The following is a 25,576-nucleotide window of genomic DNA, read 5'->3' on the forward strand; positions in this document are numbered from 1 at the left end:
TCCTTGTGGGCAGGGATCAGGGCTACTAACTCTACTGCATTCTCGCAAGCTTGCTTGCTATACTGCTGTGCAGAAATGCTCTGCACCATTGCTTTATCGATTGAGTGACAGTGTAGGAGCTGGGCTGCGAGGAGCTCTGGGGCTGGGCCTGCCCCGGGGAGGCGCTGCTCGGGGCGCTAGGGGGCGGTAGGGAGCGCTGGGGCTTCCGAGGGCGGCGCGCCACCGTGCGGCCGGAGGGGGAAAGGCAGGGAGAGGGCCATGGCGGCCGGCGGCCGGTAGGGGGCGGTGGGGCGGCCGTTGTCAGGCGGAGGGCGGAAGTGGCGCGCGGGGGCCGGGCCGGGGAGGAGCCCGTTGCGCGGGAAAAGTGAGGCGACGGTTGGGCCGGCGGAGCTGGGTGTGGCTGAGGCGTCGAGGAGGAGGCGGGGCCCTGAGGAGGAGCCGACACGTCCGGGAGAAGCCGGCGGCGGGGAGCCACCACAGTTAGCACGTGAGGCCGCGGGCGCCGAGGGGCCGGAGACCAGGTGGGCCGAGGGGGAGGGGCCGGACATCTTGGGCGGGAGCCCGCACACTCGAGTTTGGCCCCTCCACGGGGCCGGACATCTTGGGCGGGAGCCCTCAGGGTCGAGTTTGTCCCTCCCGCGGGGCCGTTGGGGTGAGGGGCCGGACATCTTGGGCGGGAGCCCTCAGAGTCGAGTTTGTCTCTCCCGCGGGGCCGTTGGGGTGAGGGGCCAGACATCTTGAGTGGGAGCCCTCAGAGTCGAGTTTGTCCCTCCCGCGGGGCCGTTGGGGTGAAGGGCCGGCCATCTTGGGCGGGAGCCCTCAGAATCGAGTTTGTCCCTCCCGCGGGGCCGTTGGGGTGAGGGGCCGGCCATCTTGGGCGGGAGCCCTCAGAGTCGAGTTTGTCCCTCCCGCGGGGCCGTTGGGGTGAAGGGCCGGACATCTTGGGCAGGAGCCCTCGGAATCGAGTTTGTCCCTCCCGCGGGGCCGTTGGGGTGAGGGGCCGGACATCTTGGGCGGGAGCCCTCGGAGTCGAGTTTGTCCCCTCCATGGGGATCGAGGGGCGCTTTGGGCAGAGCCTATCTCCATAGGTCGGGGGGGGGGGAGATTTGGACAGAATTTACCTCTTCTACAGGAATTAGAGGACTTTCATTCATTCAATCGTATTTATTGAGCGCTTACTGTGTGCAGAGCACTGTACTAAGCGCTTGGGAAGTACAAATTGGCAACATCTAGAGGCAGTCCCTACCCCACAGTGGGCTCACAGTCAAGAAGGGGGAGATAGACAACAAAACAAAACATATTAACAAAGTAAAATAAATAGAATAAATATGTACACATTAAATAAATAAATAGAGTAATAAATATGTACAAACATCTATACATATATACAGGTGCTGTGGGGAGGGGAAGGAGGTAAGGTGGGGGGAGGGGGAGAGGAAGGAGGGGGCTCAGTCTGGGACACTTTGGGTAGAGTTTGCCTCCTTCACAGGAATTGGGGGGGTGGGCGGTGTTTTGAGCAGAGTTTACGTCCACGGGGATTGGGGCTACTTGGGCAGAAGTTAGCTCCACCACAGGGATCGAGGAGCGCTTTGGGCAGTGTAATTCTCCTCCACGGGGGAAGGGGGCGCTGTGGGTAGAGTATCCCTCCCCCACAGGGGAAGGGAGAGCGGACGGGGCAGAGTTGATCTCCACAGGAGAGAGAAGAAGGAGCCACTCGTCACAGTTCGGCCGCCATTACACTACACTACACGTTGGAGGGGCAAGGTGGGCGAGCGGCCCGCACAGGTACGTGAGTACACCGAGGCCTCCGCGTGAAGCCCGGGCTGGGACGATCTCGAGGCCGCATTCTCAGGGCGGGCTCCGTGGGAGGCCCCGGGACTCGGGGCGCTGAGGTAAATTCACCGGGTCTAGCGGGTGAGCCGGCGAACCGACTGGCCCCATACACTGAAAGAAAATCCAGGACGGTTGAAGTGGAAAGAACATTTGGAAGGGGAGTGTGGTAAGTGGAAGTAGTCGACAGAGTTTGGAAGGGGAGTGTGGTAAGTCGTAGTCCTCGTCGTAATGGTGTTTATTACGTGCTTACTCTCTGCAGAGTACCATACAAAACGAATAGGTGAAAATTAGACACAGGCCCTGGCCCTCTAGGCCCTCGCACCTAGTAATTGGGGCGGGGTGAGGGTGACACCCCAAAGGAGAAAATGAAACAGCACAAACAGGAAAATGATAGAAAAGACAAGGACAGCGATATACACAATTTAGGGATGTGGATCTGCAGGAGATAGAAATTAAATTACAGGTAGGGGAGGCTACTGTAAGGATATGTATATGAGTGCCCTGTTGGCGGGGGCAGGGAGATTAGAACCCACATCCTCTGACTCCCAAGCCTGTGCTCTTCCCACTAAGCCTCACTGCGTTTCTTACAAGTATAGTTGAATTCACACACACAGACACACAAACACACACAAGTATTGAAGGAAGGTATAAATAAATACACAAGTCTTAGAGGTGGCTGCTGGGTTGATAGAGGTGTTGGGAGTTAGGCAAGGCTGGTGGCAGGAGCTGAGATTTTAGGAGGACTCCAAAGGTGCCAGTGGCTGAGGCCTGGGAGATTGGCAGGCTTTCCTTACCTTTCCATATGTTGAGCATTAAGAAGAGATGCCCATGGGTAAGAAGGGGAGAGATTAGACCACCCCTAGCCCCGCAGCACTTACATCCATGACCTTATAGTCTCTTGTTTTCCTCATCTGTCATTTATTTTATGGTCCATCTCCTCCTCTATCAATCAATCAATCATATTTATGGAGCACTTACTGTGTGCAGAGCACTGTACTAAGCGCTTGGGAAGTACAAGTTGGCAACATATAGAGACAGTCCCTACCCAACAGTGGGCTCACAGTCTAGAAGGGGGAGACAGAGAACAAAACCAAACATATTCACAAAATAAAATAAATAGAATAGATATGTACAAGTAAAATAAATAGAGTAATAAATATGTACAAACTCCTCTAGACTGAAAGCTCTTTGTGGGCAGGGAACATTTCTTCCAACTCTACCATATACTCCGCCAAGTGCCTAGTCACAGTGCTTGGTTCGCAGTAAATACCACCGAGTGATTGAATCCAAGGAACTTTGGCAGACTGACAGGCGGACTATCCATAAGGGCTTGAAAAATTTTTGGAGCCTATGTACCAGACTGTGGGTTGTGTTTATATTGTGATGTTAGTCATATGTAAATATACAGCACTTATTTGTGTTTTTGTGCTTCTCCATGGGTTAGGAAGCTACATGAAGACCAGAATCATATCTTCTATGTCCTTCGTAATTTCCGTAGGACTCATTACAGTGCTTCTCAAACAGCAAATATATTTTTTTGTTGGGGGGGAGGAGGCGACAATTGTCCTAAACCTTTTTATAGGTCCTAGCTTTCAGAGATGTAAATATTAATCCCAAGACATCGTCACAACAGCCCTATTTGACAGAGAGTTGGAAAATTTCCCCACTCCCTGTATTTTGATGGGGGGAAATTCATCTGCAAAGATGTTTTCCAATAAGCCCAGGATCTAAAGCTAGTCCAGGAAATGAATGGCAGAACTGTGATTAGAAAATAGATCTTTGGTTTCCTGGGAAAACATGACCCATATAAGAGACTGAAAAATCAAGGAACCCAGTGAGAAGTATTGTTTATGAAATTTGCTTGCACCCTTGATCTATATTACTGCATTGGCTATGCTCTGAAACTACCTGATGTGAATAATTTGAAAAAACACTTTTCTTGTAGGTAGGAACTAAGAATACACAAGGAAAAACAGAAGGCTCTAAGAACATGGGACTCACTTGTGGTAAAATCTCTTTGAACCAGTTTTCCTCTTTCTTGTCAATGTATTTTTTGTTTAGTGCCCTTAGGTAGGTTTCCCTCCCTCCAGCCTCTGACCCCTTCAGTCTGCATGGAAGAATCAGAATAACAATTTGCAATAACGTGATATCTTTTAGGCTACCCGGCCAGTCTCCACATAGCGCCTGAATACCGTGTCGGTGTTCGGAGCGAAAAACTATTCCTTGCACCTTATCCTCTAGAGCCACCTACCTGTTCTTCTTTATCCACTGTACCCCTCTCCTCATCCTCACCCCCACTCTGAGTTCCATTCCCCCCGTGCCCCATGTCCCGCTTGGCCTCATTCTCCCCTCCACACACACAAATAGCCATTCCCCCTTCCCAGTTGGCCTCTCCCAAAATCACACTCGGAAGCCTCTATGCTTACGTGCATAAATGTAAAAGGACAGTTAAAGCCATTAGACTGCTCTCTAAATTAATTTTGGATCAGAATGTATCACATGATTTCATAATACCTTTTGGGTAGCAGTTATTTACTTAAGAGTTAGAGTCCCCGTCTTAAAGAGGATTGAATATTTGAGTACTGGCTGTTTCTCTCAGGGAAATTAGGCATGACGAAAAATAACTTCAGATGTTAAAATGTTCATTTTCAATGAGGAAAGCGGGTACAACCTTCATTAACTGTGTTGTTTTTTCTTTACTTTTGTTTTTAAACAGCCGATATCAATGTGGGCTTACTGCTGGAGTTCATCAAGCAGGAACTAAACAACATTCCTGCTGTAAAGAGTGCTTTGCTCGTAATTGTGTCAATTTGTCAAGAACACAGTAAGATGTTTCACTGAAATTTGATCTGGGGTTCCTTTTATTTTGCATCGTGAGATCTCATGATGCAAAAATTTATAATTTTTTACTTCTAAAGACGATGGTGGAGCATGTCATTTTCTTGCCTCTAAAAAGACTTTTTTGAAATTGAATAGGTGGGAATGTAAGGGCTTTTTTTCTGTAGGAACTTGGGATAAGATAGATTGTGAGCCTCGTGAGGGACTGGGACTCTAAACAGTGTGATCATCTTGTGGCTACCCCAGCCCTTCTACAGTGCTGGGCACAGAGCCAATGCTTAGTAAAGCGCTTAGAACAGTGCCAGCACTTAGAACAGTGCTTTGCACATAGCGCTTAATAAATGCCACTATTATTATTATTATTATTCTTATTAAATACCCCTATTATTATTCTCAAGGAGTCTCCATTCCTTGGGGTATCTGCTCCTGTGTTAGTTGGGGACGGGCAACAGTTGAGTCAGCAGTTACAGGAGAGTGAGCCCGATGGCTTGTAGGGATGTCAAACATATGTTCCTGAGGTGAGAACAGGCCCCCAGAGGCTTTCACTCAATGCACAGACCTAATCATGATAATAACGGTCATGATAATAGTAGCATCAGTTAAGCGCTCACCAAGAGGGGCAGCCTGGCCTAGTGGAAACAGCACAGGCCTGGAAGTCAGAGGACCTGGGTTCCAATCCCGGCTCTGCCACTTGCCTTCTGAACAACCTTGGGCAAGACACTTCACTTCTTAGTGCTTCAATTTCCTCATCTATAAAATGGTGATTCAATGCCTGACCTCCCTCCTACTCAGACTTTGAGTCCCAAGTAGGACAGAGACTGTATCTGACCTGGCTGTCTTGTGTCTAACCGAGCACTTACTGCAGTTTTTGGCCAATCATAAGAGCTTAGCAAGCACCACAATTGTCATATGCATAATAATGACAGTAATAGCGATGTCATCACCCACCAAGCACTGTACTCAGATCTGGGATAGATGCAAGGCAATCAGATCAGACCCGATTCCCGTCCCACCTGGGGCTCTCAGGGTAAGGTGGAGGGAGATGTGGGTGACTCAGAGTTGCACTGCTCCACTCCCACCCCTCTTCCTTCTCCAGGCCTGGTGTGCAATTCCTAATGCCCCTCCTCCGCTCAGCCAGATTCATTCATTCATTCAATCAATTGTATTTATTGAGTGCTTATTGTGTGCAGACCACTGTACTAAGCGTTTGGGAAGTACAAGTTGGCAACAAATAGAGATGGTCCCTACCCAACAACGGTCTTACAGTCTAGAAGGGGGGCATCGCCTCTGGGTGCCCCTCTGGGCTGCTGGCCAGGATGAACTGTACTTACTGTGCCTGTGGTAGAAGGGTGCCAGGTGGTAGGGTCAAACACTCTAGTGGCCCGTGCAGAGGGAGGAACCAGGAGCCAGGGTGAGAGGCACGCCCTGGAAGAGCTGCCAGAGTTCCTTGGTTCTACAGAGGAGGTGAGGGAGAAAAGAGAGACAGTAAGGGAGACTGTGAATGAGAGTGAGTGAGTGAGTGACTAGGAGAGTGAGAGACTGTGAGGGAAAGCCCCAATGTATGTGGTGGCTGGAGTAGACTGAGGCTGATGTGGACTGCAAGTAGAGGTGACAGTTGTGGTATTTGTTAAACATTTACTGTGTGCCAAGCACTGCACTGAGCTCTGGGGTGAATACAAGATAAGCAAGATAATACAAGACTGTTCCACATAGGGCTCAGAGGCTAAACAGGAGGGAAAACAGTTACTGAATCCTCATTTTACAGATGAGGAAACGGGGGCCTGGAGGAATTGAGTGGTTTGCCCGAAGTCCCGCACGAGGCAAATTCCGAGCTGGGACCAGAGCCCAGTTCCTCTGTTCCAGGCCACTGCTCTTTCCACTGGACCATGCCGCTTCCCAGTTAGGGCTGGCAGGAGCGGGGCAATGGGAGAATTCATAATAATAATAATCAATCAATCAATCAATCGTATTTATTGAGCACTTACTGTGTGCAGAGCACTGTACTAAGCGCTTGGGAAGTACAAGTCGGCAACACATAGAGACAGTCCCTACCCAACAGCGGGCTCACAGTCTAGAAGATAAAAATGATAATAATGATGGCATTTGTTAAGCACTTACTATGTGCAAAGCACTGTTCTAAGCGCTGGTGGGGATACAAGGTGATTAGGTTGTCCCAAGGGGGGCTCACAGTCATAATCCCCATTTTACAGATGAGGTAACTGAGGCTCAGAGGAGTTAAGTGACTTGCCCAAGGTCACACAGCAGACCCGTGGCAGAGCTGGGATTAGAACCCATGACCCCTGGCTTACAAGGCCGGGCTCTTTCCACTAACCCATGCTGCTTCTCATGAGACCTAAAGGAAGGAAAGTGAAGATGGGGTATTTTCCAAGCTGGGTCAGTTGTGCTCAGAGTCAGGCAGTAGGAGGTAGGGGGCTGCAGATGGAGTGACAAACACTTCAATTCTTGGGTTTGATCTCCCCAACCTTGGTTTCGGGTATCCTCCCCTCCCTGGTGCTGCTGGGCTACTCTATCCCCACTCTGAGGGGAGCCATGGAAGGATACCCAAACTGCCAAATGAAAGGGTTTGATTCCCTGATTTTTTGGAATAATTCAGAAACTTTGTTGGGTCTTTCATTTTCCTTTTTGCAAATCCTATAGGCAGTGCGAGTGTTTATTTTCAAGATATTGGTGGTTTGAAGGTGGTACATAAACTTGCAAGGTCAGATGCGTCCAGCTCATTAAAAGAAATCGCCCTGCAGGCAATGGGATCTCTAGCCAATTGTAATGGTAAGATGGATCGTTTCATCACTTATTCCATACCAGTGCACCTGTTGAACCATTTTAGTCTTCTTTTTTCCATTTTCCCCATTTTTGCATCCAGATTTTAGTAATGTGCTGTATTAATCCCCAAATAAATAAATCAATGTAATTTGAACTAAAGAACCCATCATGAACCCAATATTGGCAGTCAGTAAGTTACTCCTCAGCAGTCTTCATGTGTAATTCACTTGAACTGAAACTGAAGTTTTGACTGGTCAGATCAGATGATCATTAACCTTTAAAAGCATCGTAGGTATTCGTCTAAATACAGTTCCAGGTAGCCCAAAATCTGGATGATTAGAAATGATCTTCCCTCTTCAGCTGTTCACCTCATTATTATGGTGATAACTAGAATTCATTGCTAACTCCCCCTACTTTCCCTTGTATCTGTAAAGTTACTGAAGGAACATAGGAAAACAGTCCCAGTGTCATAGGCCCATTGTTTTCCCAAGTGGCGTTTGGAGTCTCAGCTCTGAAAATGGCTTTTTTCCTTTTGCTTTTCTCTTTTGTGTGGTTTGCTTACCACAGAAAATTGTTTCAGTGTTTACCAGTTTGTAGGATTTTTTTCTATTTGAGGGTGGCTGGGGGGGGGGGGGCAGTTTTCCCCAAGTGACTTTATTTTTGAAGGCAGAAAGACCCATTTTTCAACAAGATTTATGTGCCCCTGATATGTAAGGCACCTCTCAGGGTCGCACCTGGAGAGTTTCCAGTACTCTACCAGTCTTGACTATGGGAGGGAGAGTCAAACAGTGACATACCTATTCCATTCCTAGCTTGGGCAGTGGCTAGCAAGTGGAAGGCAATCTGCTACAAGCCAAAACTCACCTGTGCTGGGCAGCAGCAGCATGGGAGAGAGTGGAGGGCAGAGACTCAGGTTAACTGCACGGAAGGAGGCATCGGTAAACTGCTTCCTTATTTTTACCAAGAAAACTCTATGGATGCGTTACCAGAACGATTGCAGACGGAGGTGGTGTGTTCTGGGAGAGATGTGTCTGTGGCATCGTTTATGGGTCAGACACGACTCAGCGGCATAAGACAACAAGACAGGATATGGAAGGAGTTGCTCAATTATGGTGGAATGTGTTAAACGTGGCTCATATGTTCTGGATTATGATAACATTGGTCTTATACACTGCATAGTTCAATTGGAGCCACACACAAGGAGTTTAGGCCCATTTCTGGACCGCAACTTTTTAGTTAGTTGAATTTGTTTTTTAAAGAATTTGTGTTTTTTATAACCATTCGTATGGCTTTTCTTATTTCAGTCCTGTGTCAGCAAAGTCTCTGTACTCCTGAGTTCTTTGATGAAATGATGACAGTCATAGCTGATGAGGACTCCGGCGTGAATTTGCAGATGGAATCTGTCTCCGTTCTGTTGTCCCTGGTTTCAAAGAACAGTAAGTGCAGATTTTCCATGGAGAATAGACCACGAGTACTTCATTTTCTGTTTCATTTTGTCCATGTTATAGGAGCAGCTTTTCTTGGCCCTTTGAATCCAATTTCCACTTCAGTAACTTGAAGGCCATGTGTACATTTCGAGTTACGTGGCTTAGTGGAAAGAGCATGGGCTTGGGAGTTAGAGGTCGTGGGTTCTCATCCCAGCTCCACCACTTGTCAGCTGTGTGACTTTGGGCAAGTCACTTCACTTCTCAGTGCCTCAGTTACCTCATCTGTAAAATGGGGATTAAGACTGTGAGCCCCATGTGGGACAATCTGGTAACCTGGTATCTATCCCAAGCTTAGAATAGTGCTTAGCACATAGTAAGCACCTAACAAATGCCATCATTATTCTAATTATAATAAAAAGTTCTGGATTTAGTGGGATAAACAAAATTAAGTCCAGGTGTTTTGGGTTGTTCAGTATTTTAGAGCTGTCCATGTTGAGAAGCAGTAAAGTGTGGACCGTGCTGCCTCCAGTCTTTCTCCACTGCAGGCCATACTTCACTTGGCTGCCCAGATAATTTTTTTTTAAAGTTTCATCCATGTCTTTCCACTCCTCAATAACCTCCCGAGAGTGAGAGAACTTGGGTTCTAATCCCAGATCTGCCACTTGTCTGCTGTGTGACCTTGGGCAAGTCATTTAACTTCTCTGTGCCTCAGCTACCTCATATGCAAAATGGGGATTAAGACTGTGAGCCCCATATGGGTCACAGATCGGGTCCAACCTGATTAGCTTGTATCTACGCCATGCTTAGTACCGTGCCTGGAACGTAGTAAGCACTCTACAAATACTTTTTTAAAAAGGGCTTAGTATAGTGCTCTGCACTTAGTAAGTGCTCAATAAGTGCAATTGATCGGCTGGTAATTTTTGAAATGTTTGACTCCCCCAGTAGATTATTAGCTTCTCGGGGGCAGGGATAATGTCTGCCAACTCTATTGTATGCTGCCAAATGCTTAATACAGTGCTCTGCTCATCGTGAGTGCTTCATTAATACCACTGATGGATTGACTGAAGTGCTTTCAAGTGAAACTTTTAGGTGGCTCTCTGCCTAGATTGTTTTCTTTGACTCATGCAATTTGCAAGTAACTCAAAATTCTAAATAGATGAAGAGTTAAGGCTCATTTCCTTAGAAGATCAAAAATTAGTTTCACTCTGATTAAAATATCTACCTTTTGAACAATGTGCAAAATGAGCTTTTCTATGTACTGGAAAATTAGATTTGCTATTGCTGTATCGGTGATTGTTATTCATTCATTCAGTCAGTCATATTTATCGAGTGCTTACTGTGAGCAGAGAGCACTGTACTAAGCGCTTAGAAAGTACAGTGCAGCAACAGAGACAATCCCTTGCCCACAACGGGCTCACAGTCTAGAAGGGAGGAGACAGACATCAAAACAAGTAAACAGTTATCAATAACATCAATATAAATAAACAGAGTTATAGATATATACACATCATTAATAAAATGAATGTAATTATAAACATTCAATCATATTTATTGAGCGCTTACTGTGTGCAGAGCACTGTACTAAGCGCTTGGAAAGTACAAGTTGGCAACATATAGAGATGGTCCCTACCCAACAGTGGGCTCACAGTCTAGAAGGGGGAGACAGAAAACAAAACAAACATATTAACACAATAAAATAAATAGAATAAATATGTACAAATGAAATAGAGTAATAAATACGTACAGACATATATACATATATACAGGTGCTGTGGGGAGGGGAAGGAGGTAAGGCAGGGGGGATGGGGAGGGGGAGGAGGGGGAGAAGAGGGGGCTCAGTCTGGGAAGGCCTCCTGGAGGAGGTGAGCTCTCAGTAGGGCTTTGAAGGGAGGAAGAGAGCTAGCTTGGCGGATGTGTGGAGGGAGGGCATTCCAGGCCAGGGGGAGGACTTGGGCCGGGGGTCGACGGCGGGACAGGCGAGAATGAGGCACGGTGAGGTAAATATGTACATATATACACACAAGTGGTTTGGGGTGGGGAGGGGGGTAGAGCGAGTGGGGGCGATGGGGAGGGGGAACAGAAGAAAAGGGGTTTAGTCTGGGAAGACCTCCTAGAGGAGGTGAGCTCTCAGCAGGGCTTTGAAGGGGGGAAGTATGCATGTTTGGTGGATGTCTCTCCCCACTTCAGTCTATACTTCACTCTGCTGCCCGGATTATCTTTCTACAGAAACGTTCTGGGCCTGTCACCCTCCTCCTCAGAAATCCTCCAGTGGTTGCCTATCAACCACTGTATCAAGCAAAAACTCCTTACTATTGGCTTCAACCTCTCAATCACCTTGCCCCATCTTACCTCACCTCCTTTCTCTCTTTCTACAGCCCAGCCCACACACTCCGCTTCTCTGGTGCTAACCTTCTTAATGTGCCTCGTTCTCACCTGTCCCACTGCCGACCCCTGGCCTGAAATGCCCTCCCTCCTCACATCCTCCAAACAAGCACATTTCCCTCAAAATCCTACTGAAACCTCACCTCCTCCAGAAGGCTTTCCCAGACTAAACCCCCATTTTGTCTGCTCCTCCTCCCCTCCCCATTGCCCTGACTCCCTCCCCCTGCTCTACCGCCCTCTCTGCCCCACAGCACTTGTGTATATATGTACATATTTATTATTCTATTTATTTTATTAATGATGTGGATATATCTATAATTCTATTTATATTGATGCTATTGATGTCTGTTTACTTGTTTTGATGTCTGTCTCCCTGCTTCTAGACTGTGAGCCTGTTGTTGGGTAGGGATTGTCTCTTTGTTGCTGAATTGCACTTTCTAAGCACTTAGTACAGTGCTCTGCACACAGTAAGCGCTCAATAAGTATGATTGAATGAATGAATGAGTGCATTCCAGGCCAGAGGTAGGATGTAAGCCAGTGGGACAGGCAAGAATGAGGCACAGTGAGACAGTTAGCACCATCCATTCATTCATTCAGTTGTATTTATTGAGCACTTACTGTGTGCAGAGCACTGTACAAAGCGCTTGGGAAGTACAAGTCAGTAACATATAGAGACCCAACAACGGGCTCACAGTCTAGAAGGGGAAACATACAACCAAACAAGACATGTAGACAGGTGTCAGAATCACACCAGAGGAGCGGAGTGTGCAGCTGGGATGTAGAAGGAGGGAAGGGAGGTGAGGTAGGAGGGGGCAAGGTGATGGAGAGCTTTGAAGCCAATAGCGAAGAGTTTCTGCTTGAAATGGAGGTTGATAGGCAACCACTGGAGGTGACATGCCCATAATGGCCAATCAGTCTGCGCATCAGGCAGAAACTCCTCACCCTGGGCTTCAAGGCTGTCCATCACCTCGCCCCCTCCTACCTCACCTCCCTTCTCTCCTTCTACAGCCCATCCCACACCCTCCGCTCCTCTGCCGCTAATCTCCTCACCGTGCCTCGTTCTCGCGTTAGGGAACATTAGGAGCTCAGTCTTGGACATGTTGAGTTTTAGGTGGTGGGAGGACATCCAGGTGGAGATGTCCTGAAGGTAGGAGGAGACACGAGCCTGGAGGGAGGGAGAGAGAACAGGGGAGGAGGTGTAGATTTGGGTATCATTTGGGGTTTGCCATTCAGTGTCCTATATGTCCATCCTTATTTTTTCCACAAGAGCTGAGTAAGTGGCACTAGATTATGTAAGGTCAAACTGTTAAGGGTTTGTGAATCACTGAGGATCATATGAGAAGCAGCATGGCCCACTGGAAAGAGCATGGGCTTGGGAGTCAGAGGACCCAAATTCTAATTCCGGCTCTGCCACTTATCTGCTGTGTGATCTTGGACAGGTGACTTAATTTCTCTGTGACTCAGTTACCACACCCACAAAATGGGAATTTAATAACCTGTTTTATACTTTAGACTGTAAGCCCCATGTGGGACCTGATTATCTTGTATCTACCCCAGAGCTTAATACAGTACATGGCCCATATTAAGTGCTTAACAAATGCAATTGTTATTGTCCTTATTGTTTGATAGCTAACCAATTTCTGTTATTTTTAGGAACTGGGCAAATGCTTTTGAGAGAAGTAGGCTGTATTCCCATTCTGCTAAAGTTATTCAGGTAAACCTTCGGGGTTAGGGTTAGGTTAGGGTTAGGGTTGAGAAGCACTGTGGCTTAGTGGATAGAGCACAAGCCTGGGAATCAGAAGGACCTGGGCCGTGTCTGCTGTGTGACCTTGGGCAAGTCACTTAACTTCTCTGGACTTCAGTTACCTCATCTGTAAAATGGGGATTAAGAGTATGAGCCCTAGGTGGGACAGAGACTGTGTCCAACCTGATTAACTCATATCTACCCCAGTGCTTAGAACCCCAGTGCTTGGCACATAGTAAGGGCTTAATAAGAACCGTTATTATTATTATTATTATTACATAATGATGATTATAATGATACTGATAATAACAATAATAATAAGTAATAGGAAACTAATCTTTGGTAAGAAAATAACAAACATTTGTGAATTTAAAGCATTTTGACCATTTTAATTATTTCCTAATAGAGAAACTCTCACAAAATCTGAAATTGAGCCCTCGAATGGAAGCTTTAAGGAGAAATGTTCCCTGTGGCATGCAGTGTGCAAAACTCTGGGTGCAGCTGTCAGTAATCCTGTAAATGGTAAGTACTGTACATTTCCTACTGCATTTGTGGCCATGGAAATGAATATAAGAAAAATGAAAAACTAAGTAAATTATTGATAGCTGAGTTTTTCCAGTAGAGTCCCTGTGCCAAGTCAAATGTTTACCTGATTAAGTTTTGGTTTCTTCTCTTGTCAGTGGAAAATCAGAAAATCTGCGGTTCCACTTTGCAGCATATACAGACCTTGTTGGAAGCCCCTATGAATCAGGAGATAATTTGTCCTCTTTGCTTATTCATTGGACTCACATTGCAGGACAACCGTAAGTATTAACTATTTCTTAAGTGAAATTCGTTTGGTGAACCATTCTGTGGAATAGTGAATATACTGGATTCCCTCCAGTGCTTGAGTTTCTCTATGATAAACCTAACCCAAATGGTGATGCAACATGTCAGCACCATCTAGGCTGTGAGCCCGTTGTTGGGTAGGAACCGTCTCTATATGTTGCCAATTTGTACATCCCAAGCGCTTAGTACAGTGCTCTGCACACAGTAAGCGCTCAATAAGTACGATTGAATGAATGAATGAATGAATGACTCTCTGGGGACAGGATATCTTCTTGCCCCTGAGAAGGCCCCAGGGCAAGGAGGTGGAGTTCCCTGGCTTGGAACTCAGTCTCTGTTAAACAAAACAGATGTCTTTCTCTTCCAGAGAAGCAACTGATTAGCAGTACAATACATTTGTTAGTCATCCTGAGGCTGCTTAGTCAGCAAATGGTAAAGGGACATTCATTCATTCATTGAATCATATTTATTGAGCACATACTTTGTGCAGAGCACTGTACTAAGCGCTTGGGAAGTACAAGTTGGCAACATATAGAGACGGTCCCTACCCAACAGTGGGCTCACAGTCTAGAAAGGGGAGACAGACAACAAAACAAAGCATGTGAACAGGTGTCAAGTCATCAGAACAAATAGAATTAAAGCTAAATGCACATCATTAACAAAATAAATAGAATAGTAAATATGTACAAGTAAAATAAATAGAAAATAAATAGAATAATGAATCTGTACAAACATATATATATAATACATATATACCCCCCCACCCCAGACTGTGAGCCCACTGTTGGGTAGGGACCGCCTCTATGTGTTGCCAACTTGTACTTCCCAAGTGCTTAGTACAGTGCTCTGCACACAGTAAGTGCTCAGTAAATACGATTGATTGATTGATATATACAGGTGCTGTGGGGAGGGGAAGGAGGTAGGGTCGGGGGGAATGGGGAGGAGGAGAGGAAAAAATGGAGCTCAGTCTGGAACAGGGACAGGGATTATTCATTCATTCATTTATTCATTCTGTCATATTTATTGAGTGTTTAATGGTATATGTGAAGTTATTCCTAAGAAGATGTATTACAGTCCCTTCTGCAGGCTCATCCACCCCAGAGAGTATTCATTCATTCATTCATTCATTCATTCAATCGTAATTATTGAGAGTTTACTGTGTGCAGAGCACTGTGCTAAGTGCTTGGAAAGTACAATTCAGCAATAAAGAGAGACTGTCCCTGCCTACACCGGCCTTACAGTCTAGAAAGGGGGAGACAGGCATCAAAACAAGTAAACATCAAAAGCATAGGCTAAAATAAGTGAAATGAAAGAAATCATCCCCATCACTCAATCAGTTAATGGGTGGTACTTATTGAGTTCCTACCAATTCAATTCAAATCAGTCATATTGATTGAGTGCTTACTGTTTGCAAAGCACTGTACTAAGCACTTGGGAGAGTATAGTATAACAATGAACAGATAATTCCCTGTCTACAATGAGTGTACAGTCTAGAGACAGTGAGCTTACAGTTGCCATGTGCAGAGTAATACTAATAATAATGATGATGATGGTGTTTGTTAAGGGCTTATTATGTGACAAGCACTGTTCTAGAAGCACTGGGGAAGATACAAGGTAATCAGGTTGTCCCACGTGGGGCTCAGAGTCTTAATCCCCATTTTACAGATGAGATAAATGAGGCACAGAGAAGTTAAATGAGTTGCCCAAAATCACACAGTTGATGAGTGGTCGAGCCAGGATTAGAACTCAACCTCTGGCTCCCAAGCCCATACTCTTTCCACTAAGCCACACTGCTGTTCTAAACACTTGGGAAAGTGCAGCACAATGGAATTTGTAGATATATTCCCTGACCACAAGGAGCTGACAGTCCAAAGAGGGAGACAGACATTAAAATGAATTATGGCTCTATCCAGAAGAGCTGTGAGACTGAGGGTGGGGTGAATATCCAATGCTTAAAGGGTACAGATCCAAGTGCTTAGGTGATGCAGAAGGGAGGGGGAGTAGGGGAAATGAAAGCTCAGTCACAAAGGCCTCTTGGAGAAGATGTCCTCTGAGTAAGGCTTTGAAGATTGGAAGAGTGGTGCTAGTCTGTTGGATATGAAGGGGGAAGGGAGTTGGAAGCCAGAGTGGGGAATTGGGCAGGGGGGTCAGAGGTGAGATAGGCAAGATCAAGGTACAGAGAGTAGGTTGGCATTAAAGGAGTGAGGTGTGCGGGCAGGGTTGTAGTAGGGAATCAGCAAGGTAAGGTAGGAAGGGGAGACCTGATTGAATCTTTAAAGCTGATGGGAAGGAGTTTCTGTTAGATGCAGATTTAGATGGGCAGCTCCCAGCTCCACCGCTTCTCTGCTCTGAAACCTTGAACAAGTCATTTAACTCTTCTGTGTCAGTTATCTCATCTGCAAAATGAGTATTAAGACTTTGAGCCCCATGTGGGCAGGGACTGTGTCCAACCTGATTAGCTTGTAACTACCCCAATGCTTAGTGCCTGGCATATAGTGAGCGCTTACAAATATCATTGAAAACAACCAACCAAACAAAACTCCCTGGAGGTTCTTGAGTGGGGAGACGTGAACTGAACTTCTTTTAGAAATATGATCTGGGCAGCGGAGTGAAGTAAGGACTAGAGCAGGGAGAGGGAGGAGGCTGATGCAGTAGTCAAGACAGGATGTGTTTGGTCTTTGTCTCTGAACTCGATTGAGTCCTGTGATGAGCACTCAGAAAGCATTCAGTAAATACCATTGATTGATTATGTTGGAATTTAGAAGTCTGGCAGCTTGCTGATTATAATAGTGACTCTATTCCATGGGATTCTCTGTTAAATGGCCCGAGCTGGATCAGTCCATTAATTTGCAGTGATAGGAAAACACATTCTTCTAATATGTAAGAAATATATCTGTGATTTATATATCCATAATTTATAACATGTCTGCCAACTCTGTTATATTGTACTCCCCCAAGTGCTTATCACAGTATACTCTGTACACTGTAAGCACTCAATAAGTATGATCGAGATTGACTGATTGAAAAATACTGCTTTAGTGGCACATGGAAAATTATCATTTTATCACAAAAATTCTGCCCTAGAAATGTCCATGTACTTGTGTCCATTTCGTAGGTGGAATAAGAATCAATTTGGTTGATCAAATGATCAGACTACTAACTGTTCTATAACTTTACTCTTGAAGCCCTGGTTCAGAAATTCTTCATATCTGTTGGTGGATTGGATAATTTGGCTGACATTTTTACCAAGCTGGCTAGAGAGTCACCTCGGAATATTTCTAGTGCTAAGATGGCAGTAGCAGTGACAGTTGCCATGGGTGTCTGCATTGCCGATAACCGTGAGTGATTCAAACATTTGCATGTCTAGTATTCCAGTAATTCCATTTTGTATGATTGTTCCACAGTTCGGTATTTGATTTTCTAGAGACTTGATGTACACACAAATGCTGTGAATGACTTATGATGTTTTACCAGTCTTATTATCGCCCTCCCTCTGGGATCATAGACTTAGTACTCTCTACCTCCTGCCTCCACACCCACTGCCACCCTGGGTTCCAGTTTGGGAATGCAAAATACCCCTGGCTGACCTAGGAACCTTTTGGGGAAGAATTTTAAGCCCCCTGCCCAATGCCCTCACCGACTAACACCCCTCTCCATTTGGCCCTGGAAACCAGCTACCTACAAGTGGAGTCACCATCTGGCGGGTCCATTTCCTGTTGGTTTCTCCCCATCTGTCCAAAAGCCTTGGAAACTTTTTCCCTACGGTCCCAACTCTGGGGTGGGGGCAGCTGCCCCCTTACCTGTCCAGGATTGGTACTTCTGTGTCCTGTTCTCCTGAGCTAATCCTATTCCCTACTTAACACCTCCCACTTTTCCCATTTTGGTCAAAGGCACGAGCTGTCCTTTCTGTCCCCACCTCATTTGTAACATTGAAATCATCTTATTTGCCTCCTTCTCATTCTTTGCCCACATTGAAATTATCACCACGACCTGCTGATTCCCTCTCAGTGTCATATCATGGATTATCTCATTCATCCAGCACTTAGAACAGTGCTCTGGTGCTTAGAACAGCGCTTAGCACATAGTAAGCGCTTAACAAATACCATCATTATTATGATTCACTCATTCAATCATATTTGTTGAGCGCTTACTGTGTGCAGAGCACTGTACTGAGCTCTCTTCTTCCCCTCCATGCCTGCAGTTAATGCTCCAACCACACTACATTTCCAGTTTACGTTGCCAACCTTCTTCTTGGTCATTCATTCATTCATTCTTTCAATCAAATTTACTGAGAGCTTAATGTGTGCAAAGCACTGTACTTAGCACTTGGGAGTGTATACTATAACAATAAACAGACACATCCCCTGCCCACAATGAGCTGGTCAGTCAGGGGAGTTTAACTGAATGGGGATGGTCTAGCTACCCTAGGAAGAAAAGGGAAAAACTCTGTGACAACTAGCCACAACTAAAAGGGGCAAAAAATGAGTTCACAAATAGTTGCACGGAAGGAAACACACTACGGCTGTTGGTAGCAGGAAGATGGAAAGATGGATATCTAAGAGTAAATTACTGTAAGTCGAGAATGTGCCTATGTACCGAGGCGATTAAACATAAGGGCTAAGGGCAGCTGTTGGATGAGCTTGAAAGGAATGAGGAGTGCAAGCTGGGATCTAGTGTACAAAGTGAATGGGTGAATGAGAGGCAGAGAGCCATTGGCTTGCCTCAAAAGCACTCTCTTCTGGGACAAGATGGGGCCTGGTGGTGTCAGTGAGCGTGATAGTACAGGTAGGTGGAGGAGCCCTGTGTGACAGCACCGTTGTATGCCGTGTGGAAGTAGCTCATCGTCCAAAGCTCAATAGGCATCAGCTAAACCCTACCCCTACCCTGGGTAGGAAGAATAGCTTCCCAGACGGTCAGCTGTGTGGTAGCATGTATGTGCCAAAGAGGAATCCATTCTTCATTATCCTGAAGATTGCCATCACCGAACTGACTGGTTCCAGTTTTGGAAGAATTTGGAGATTAGCACAGGGGACAGAGGTCAGAATGCTCACCAGGAGGCAGAGGAAGACCTGAAAAGTCTATGTTTGGATTTCATTTTCCACCCCGATGATTTTTAAAATGTTTTTGTCAATAATACATATATTTAAAAATGTTTTATGCTACTAGCTCCTGGTGGTAGAATTCTAGCAAAGCATCACGTTGTGCCCAAACTTCTGATTTTGCTGCTTCTGGAAGGTCTGAATTCTGAAGAGAAAAATGGTGTTCTGCTTACCCTTGGGCATGCCGTAGTATCATGTGGTGAGTATGGGTATTATTTAGTGGGCTTGACCCTACAGTGAGCAGAATACATTTTCCACGTTTTGTTTATAAACTGAAAGAGAAACTGCAAAGTCCCGTGGAAAGAGTGCAGGACTGGGAGTCAGGGGACTTGGGTTCTAATTCTGACTCTGCCACTTGCCCTCTGTGTGATCTTGGGCCATTCATTCATTCATTCAATCAATCAATCATTCATATTTATTCAGTGCTTACTTTGTGCAAAGCACTGTACTAAGCACTTGAGAGAGTACAGTAGAACAACAAATGGACACATTCCTGACCACAACGAGCTCACAGTCTAGAAGGGGAGACAAACAAATACCATTATTGTTATTATTGTTTTTGTTATTATTATGAATAACAATGATGATACTAGTGTAAGTACTTAAAATACTGATATTATCATTGTCTTTCATTATTGATGTTGTTATTATGATATATTATTTGGACTGGTTGCAGATGTCCTGCAAGAAAAGCATTAGCAGTTAGTGGAAATAGAGAAGTCTTTAACTGTAACTTCATTATATTTTGCAGAGCAAAATCTGATTTTACTGATCCAGAACAATGGCCTTAGCCTTATTGCAGATTCCCTATCTGAGTCTCATAATGAGGTTAAAAACCTCATTATTTTTATTGTGCTGCACAACTGTGAGATTTTGGGTAAGTTAATTGTTATTGTAAAAATAATCTCACAAAAACTCAGTTTCAAAAGGCTGTGGTTCATTTTGCATTAATGACTAATGTAGTGTGCTTTAAGCTATTTATTCATGAGCGAAAGCAAATCTGTTCCAAAGGTGGGTAAGCGAAATACCAACCGATTCCTCTTGTGGCCAGGCCCAGGTGCCCTCTGGACTTGTCCTTGTAGAGTTAGCAGGAGTTTTCTCCCTGGGTAGCAGACAGTCAGACATTGCAGCATTTCTCACCTCTCCAACTCTGAACCACCACTCTCAGGCCAGTAATAACCTCATGGCTTGCCTCATTCATTCATTCAGTCGTATTTATTGAGTGCTTATGGTGTGCAGGGCACTGTACTAAGCGCTTGGGAAGTACAAGTTGGCAACATATAGAGGCGGTCCCTACGTAACAACCGCCTCACAGTCTAGAAATGGGCTCACAGTCCCTCACCTCCCCTACCTCACAGGGGCCCCCAAACCAGCTCACGTTTCCCCGTATTCTGAGAGAAGCCTTCTCTGGATCCCACTACACCCTCCAGCGGTCACCCTATCTCCCTGCTCCAACCTGCATTCAAGGTCAGTGTGGGAGAGTACAGCAGAGCAAGCCAGACGTTCCCTACCCTCAAGGAGCTGATGTTCTCTTCGGGGGAGGCAGACCTACAAAATCTGTACCAGTAGTGGGTGCAGTTAGCAGGATGAGGATTGGAGTGGGGAGTAGAGTGAGAGTTGGAATAAACAGTTGGATGGACCATTCAGTCGGTCAATCTATCAGTCATATTTATTGAGCACTTACTGAGTGCAGAGCACTGTAGTAGGTGCTTGGGAAGAGTACAGTCAACAGAGTTGGTAGACACATTCCCTGCCCATAACAAGCTTACAGTTCAGAGGGGAAGATAGGCATTAATTAATACGAACAAATGGATTACAGATATGTACATAAATGCTGTGGGGCTGAGGGAGGAATGAATAAAGGGTGCCAATCCTAGCACTCAGGTGATGTAGAAGGGAACGCAGAAAGAGAAAATGTGGGTTTAATCAGGGAAGGCCTTTGAGAGAAGTTGTGCTTCTAATACAACGTTGAAGGTGGGGACAGTGATCAAGTGTCCCCTTAACAAGAACTATATTCATTATTAATTACTGTTATCTTTTGGATATGAAGAGGGAAGGCACAGTCCAGTGGTGGAATGAAGGTGAGGGATCGATGGCAATGTAGATATGATGGAGGTACAGTGAGTAGGTGGGCATTAAAGGATGTAAGTTTGCAGGCTGGGTTGTTGTAGGATATCAAGGAAATAAGGTAGGAGGGGGCAAGGTGATTGAATGCTTTAAAGCGGATGGTAAGGAGTTTCTGTTTCATATGGAGGTGAATGAGCAGGAACTGGAAGTTCTTGAGGTGTGGGAAAACATGGACTGAACTTTTTTGAAGCAAACTGATCTGGGCAACAGAGTGATGTATGAACTGGAGTGGGGAGAGACAGGAGGCAGGGAGATCACCAAGGGAGGAGAGAATAATGCTTGTATTAACATGATAGTTTGGATGGAGTGAAAGGGCAGATTTTAGCGATATTGTGAAGGTTGAAGTGATAGGAGTTGGAGACAGACAGATTGTGTGGGTCGAATGAGATAGATAACGCCAAGGTTACGGGCTTGTGAGGTGGAGGATTTTGGTGCTTTCTACAGTGATTGGAAAGTAATGGGGAGGACAGGGTTTGGGTGGGAATATGAGAAGTTATCTTTTGGACATTGTAAGATTTTGGTGTTGGTGGGACACTCAGGTAGAGATGTCCTGGAGGCAGGAGGAAATATGAGACTGCAGAGAAGGAAAGAGATCAGGGCTGGAGAGGGTAGATTGGAGAGCCATCCAGATAGAGATGGTAGTTGAAGCCATGGAAGTGAATGAGTTCTCCAAGGCAGTGGGTGTAGATGGAGAGTACTTGGGGACCCAGAACTGAGCCTTGAGGTACTCGCAGAGTTAGAGGATGGGAGGCAGAGGAGGAGCCCGAGAAGGAAACCAAGAATGAACCGCCAGAGAGATAGGAGAAGAACCAGGAGAGGACAGTATCAGTGAAGCCAAGGTTGGTTAAGGTTTCCAGAAGTGGGTGGTTGACAGTGTCAAAGGCAGCTGAGCGGTCGAGAAGGATTAGGATGGAGTAGAAGCAAGAAGATCATTGGCGACCTTCGATAGGGCAGTTTCTGTCCAGGGAAGGGGGCTGAACCAGATTGGAGGGCGTCAAGGAGAGAATTAGAGGAGAGGATGTGAAGGACGTGGTTGTAGCCAACTTGCTTGTGGAGTTTGGACAGGAATGGTAGGAGGGAGATGAGGTGATAACTGGAGGGAGTCATGGCTTTCAGGGATGGGTTTTGTAAGGTGGGGTGACATAAGCATGTTTGAAAGCAGTGGGGAAGAAGCCAATCGAGAGTGAACAGTTGAACATGGCTGTACATCTGTACATTTTTGGCTGTACCATTGGCTGTATATCTGTATACACATGCTAAGTGTAAACACGTTAGGGCTCAGGAATGGGAATGGGGCTGTAATTTGGTAGAGAATGAGGAAGAAATTGTTCTCATCTGTGTTCTGTTAGCATTTTCAGTTGAAGATAACATGAGAGCTAAACAATTTGATACTAAAATACTGATGGGTTCATGATTGGATCCCAAGTGTTATTCTGCATATGATGGACTCCATAAGGATTACCATTGCAGCATTGTGTAGTGAATAGAGCACGGGCCTAGGAGTCAGAAGGTCATGGGTTCTAATCCTGACTGGGCCACTCGTCTGCTGCATGACCTTGGGCAAGTCACTGAACTTCTCTGGGCCTCAGTTACATCATCTGTAAATAATAATAATGATTATTATGGTATTTGTTAAGTGCTTACTATGTGCCAAGCAGTGTTCAAAGCACTGGGATGGATACAAGGTAATCAGGTTGTCCCACGTGGGGCTCACAGTCTTAATCCCCACTTTACAGATGAGGTAAGTGAAGCACAGGGAAGTTGAGTGACTTGCCCAAAGTCACACAGCTGACAAGTGGCAGGACTGGGATTAGAACCCACAACCACTAACTCCCAAGCCTGTGCTCTTTCCAAATGGGGATCAAAACTGTAAGCCTCACATGGGACAGGGACTGTGTCCAAAGCAATTTGCTTGTATCCACCCTAGAGTATAATGCCTGGCACACAGTAAGTGCTTAACAAATACAGTAATTGTCATTATTATAATTATTTTTACTTTCCCTGTTTCCTTTGTCTTTTACTCCCAACATCATTTTTGAAGGAAGACTGGGGTTCCACGACAAGGAATATGATATAGGCTTAGTGTGTTATGTGATGTTTTTTGAATTGAGATTTGGTGACCTTAGAATGGTGGGTGGGCAAGTTTTGTGAATTCATTTTCATGACAATAAAGTCGTAACATTAAAACATTTGTAATAATGTCCAAACTCTCATTACCTCCACCCCTGTCCCTTTCACATAGTTAAGAATTTGGCCGTTCGACTTCTTGAAAATGCTTCTCAAGAGATTCTTGGACTGTGTGAACAAGGAGAAGATTTTGGCCGCATACAGACAATCCAAAACACCCTGCCTGATGAAACAATTGAAAGAGAAGAAGATGAGGTTTGCCTCTTTCTTTCAAAACTTATAAATCCCCTTCCAAAGATTTTAAAGAAGGCCTGATAATTCTTTGTGTGTGAATCATAATTTAGGCAGGGACAGAAAACTGAATTGCTAAAGCTCAGACTGCCCATTTTATTATTTATTAATTCTGTTATTTTCCATATCAATATGAGGTGAAGGAAGATTTTCAAGGATGGGAATCCAGACCATTTGCTGGAAGGGCCAGTTGGGGCAGTTGTTCCACGTCCCTCCTTCCTCCTGGGGACCCCACCCCTCCTGGGGAATAGAGTTCTGGGCAGCTGCTGTTATGCGGGAGAGGTGGACGAAGCCATGCACCTGAGTCCCCAGTGCCCTTCCTCTTCCCCACCATTCTTCACGCGGGTAGCTCTCTGGGATCCCCTGTCCAAGGAGGGTGGAACCACCTAGGGTGATGGGCCTGAGACCCATCAGAAGAGGTGGGGGGTTGGGAGAGGGAGCACATGTGGGAGGCCATGAGCTTTGCCCCTCCTCGGGTGCCCCTGAGAGGAATGAGGGCCAAGAGGGAACGGTGACACTGCTATTGGTTGGCACCTTTAGAGACTCTATGCCATGATAGCGCATGCTGAAGTATAAGGCAAAAATACTCCAGTGTGAAGGATTTAGTCGTAGGTTGGGTGATAATAATTAGGGCCCCATTAACTTGGAGTCAGCGGCAACCGGGAGAAATTTCAAGAGTGAATTTGCATACAGTAAGCACCCAGTAAATACCCTTGATTGATTTATAGATTGATTTGCAGGAGTTTGAAAGGGCGTCTGTGTAGCTGTTCTTACTGTTGGAAAATGAGATTTTGCCCAGGTGTGTGCAATTGTAGAGTGGGAGCTCCTTGAGGGCAGAGATTACATCTACCGACACCCAAGTGGCATCCCCTCCCAAGCTCCTTACATCTGAAGGAAGCCACTCTCTGGGCCTCTGTCATTTACGTACCTTAGCCCTGCTTTTGATTTGGCCTCTTACTGTTGTCATCTTTCCCATAGTATTTATTGTGAGCCTGCTGATCGATCAATCAGTCATATTTCTTGGGTGCTTACTGTGTGCAGAGCACTGTATTAAGTGCTAGGGAGAGTACCATAGAATTAGTCGACCCGATCCTTGCCTTTAAAACTTGTATTTCCTCTAATTAACACCACTCGTTTTCCATATTGTGTGAGGGCGATGCTATGTGGAGCCACAGGCAAACCTGCTTCTTTGGAATTGTTCCTGTGGTGTCTTGTATTGCAGGAACAAGGCCCTGAAATAGATGACATCATTGGAGATTCTGTGCTGAAAGACAGCGACCAAGAAGAGGCCCTTCCAAACCAATGTTCTGTGTTAAGTGCTCAGATTTGCCACCCATCTGCAAACGGTGAGCTCCAGAGTCAGTTAGAGAGTCCTGGAGGGGATCCCACAAGTCCTTTTTCCAGCAAGCATGAACCTGTTGGAAGGTAAACTGTAACCAAGGGTAACACACAGGTTACATTTAATTCAGAATAGCCATACCTTGTGAATATGAAATCCAGATTAAATGAAAATTCAACGAGTTTTAGCATTATGTGATAGTGGGGATAGGGAACCTGCCCCTTTTCTCCTCAATCTGACATGATTGAGCTTTTGAGATGAGTCTGGCCCACGTAGGATCCCAGAAATGGAGGCAGGAACCTTAGACAGTCACCTGGGCCTGCCCTTTGCCCAAACCCCTACAGTCTTACGTGTATCTCCGCATCAGATGAAAACTTATCCTTGGCTTCATGGCTCTACAGCTTTTGGCAGGCAGTGTGTGTCTTGCTTCTGTTGTACATTCCCAAGTACTTAAGTCAGTGCTTAGCTTAGAGAATGCCAGTGATCAGTTGTTTGACTCTGATTGGTTATGTCTCTACATCCACTGTCTCAAATTCTTCTCCTCCAATTCTCTTCTTGACCCCCTCCAATCTGGCTTCCGTCCCTTTCATGCCACAGATAACCACTTTCTCAAAGGTCACCAATGATCTTCTTGCCAAATCCAATGGCGTCTACTCCATCCTAATCCTCCTCCACCTCTCAGCTGCCTTTGACACTGTCGACCACCCACTTCTCCTAGATACATTATCCAATCTTGGCTTCACTGACTGTCCTCTCCTCCTCT

General features: G+C 45.7%; 1 protein-coding gene and 1 non-coding gene across 2 annotated transcripts in view; both read left to right on the forward strand.

Annotated features, from left to right (window-relative positions):
• The first annotated feature begins 426 nt into the window (after positions 1 to 426).
• LOC119919580 (telomere repeats-binding bouquet formation protein 1-like) overlaps positions 427 to 25,576 on the forward strand; it is a 29,062-nt gene continuing 3,912 nt past the window's right edge. The window contains exons 1-14 of the mRNA XM_038740121.1: positions 427 to 521; positions 1,695 to 1,785; positions 3,779 to 3,839; positions 4,550 to 4,657; positions 7,330 to 7,458; positions 8,757 to 8,888; positions 12,915 to 12,975; positions 13,412 to 13,527; positions 13,686 to 13,808; positions 17,016 to 17,168; positions 18,997 to 19,128; positions 19,681 to 19,806; positions 23,299 to 23,438; positions 24,697 to 24,820. Of these exons, the coding sequence (XP_038596049.1) occupies positions 3,824 to 3,839; positions 4,550 to 4,657; positions 7,330 to 7,458; positions 8,757 to 8,888; positions 12,915 to 12,975; positions 13,412 to 13,527; positions 13,686 to 13,808; positions 17,016 to 17,168; positions 18,997 to 19,128; positions 19,681 to 19,806; positions 23,299 to 23,438; positions 24,697 to 24,820 (1,360 nt within the window). The 5' untranslated portion in view covers positions 427 to 521; positions 1,695 to 1,785; positions 3,779 to 3,823. The remainder of the gene's footprint in view (positions 522 to 1,694; positions 1,786 to 3,778; positions 3,840 to 4,549; positions 4,658 to 7,329; positions 7,459 to 8,756; positions 8,889 to 12,914; positions 12,976 to 13,411; positions 13,528 to 13,685; positions 13,809 to 17,015; positions 17,169 to 18,996; positions 19,129 to 19,680; positions 19,807 to 23,298; positions 23,439 to 24,696; positions 24,821 to 25,576) is intronic.
• On the forward strand, positions 8,169 to 8,306 carry LOC119920473. The gene has a single exon (XR_005448216.1). It is a non-coding gene; the product is annotated as a small nucleolar RNA SNORA7 (small nucleolar RNA).

The sequence above is a fragment of the Tachyglossus aculeatus genome, chromosome X1 (assembly GCF_015852505.1).
Source record: "Tachyglossus aculeatus isolate mTacAcu1 chromosome X1, mTacAcu1.pri, whole genome shotgun sequence".
In the NCBI taxonomy this organism is placed as follows: Eukaryota; Metazoa; Chordata; class Mammalia; order Monotremata; family Tachyglossidae; genus Tachyglossus; species Tachyglossus aculeatus.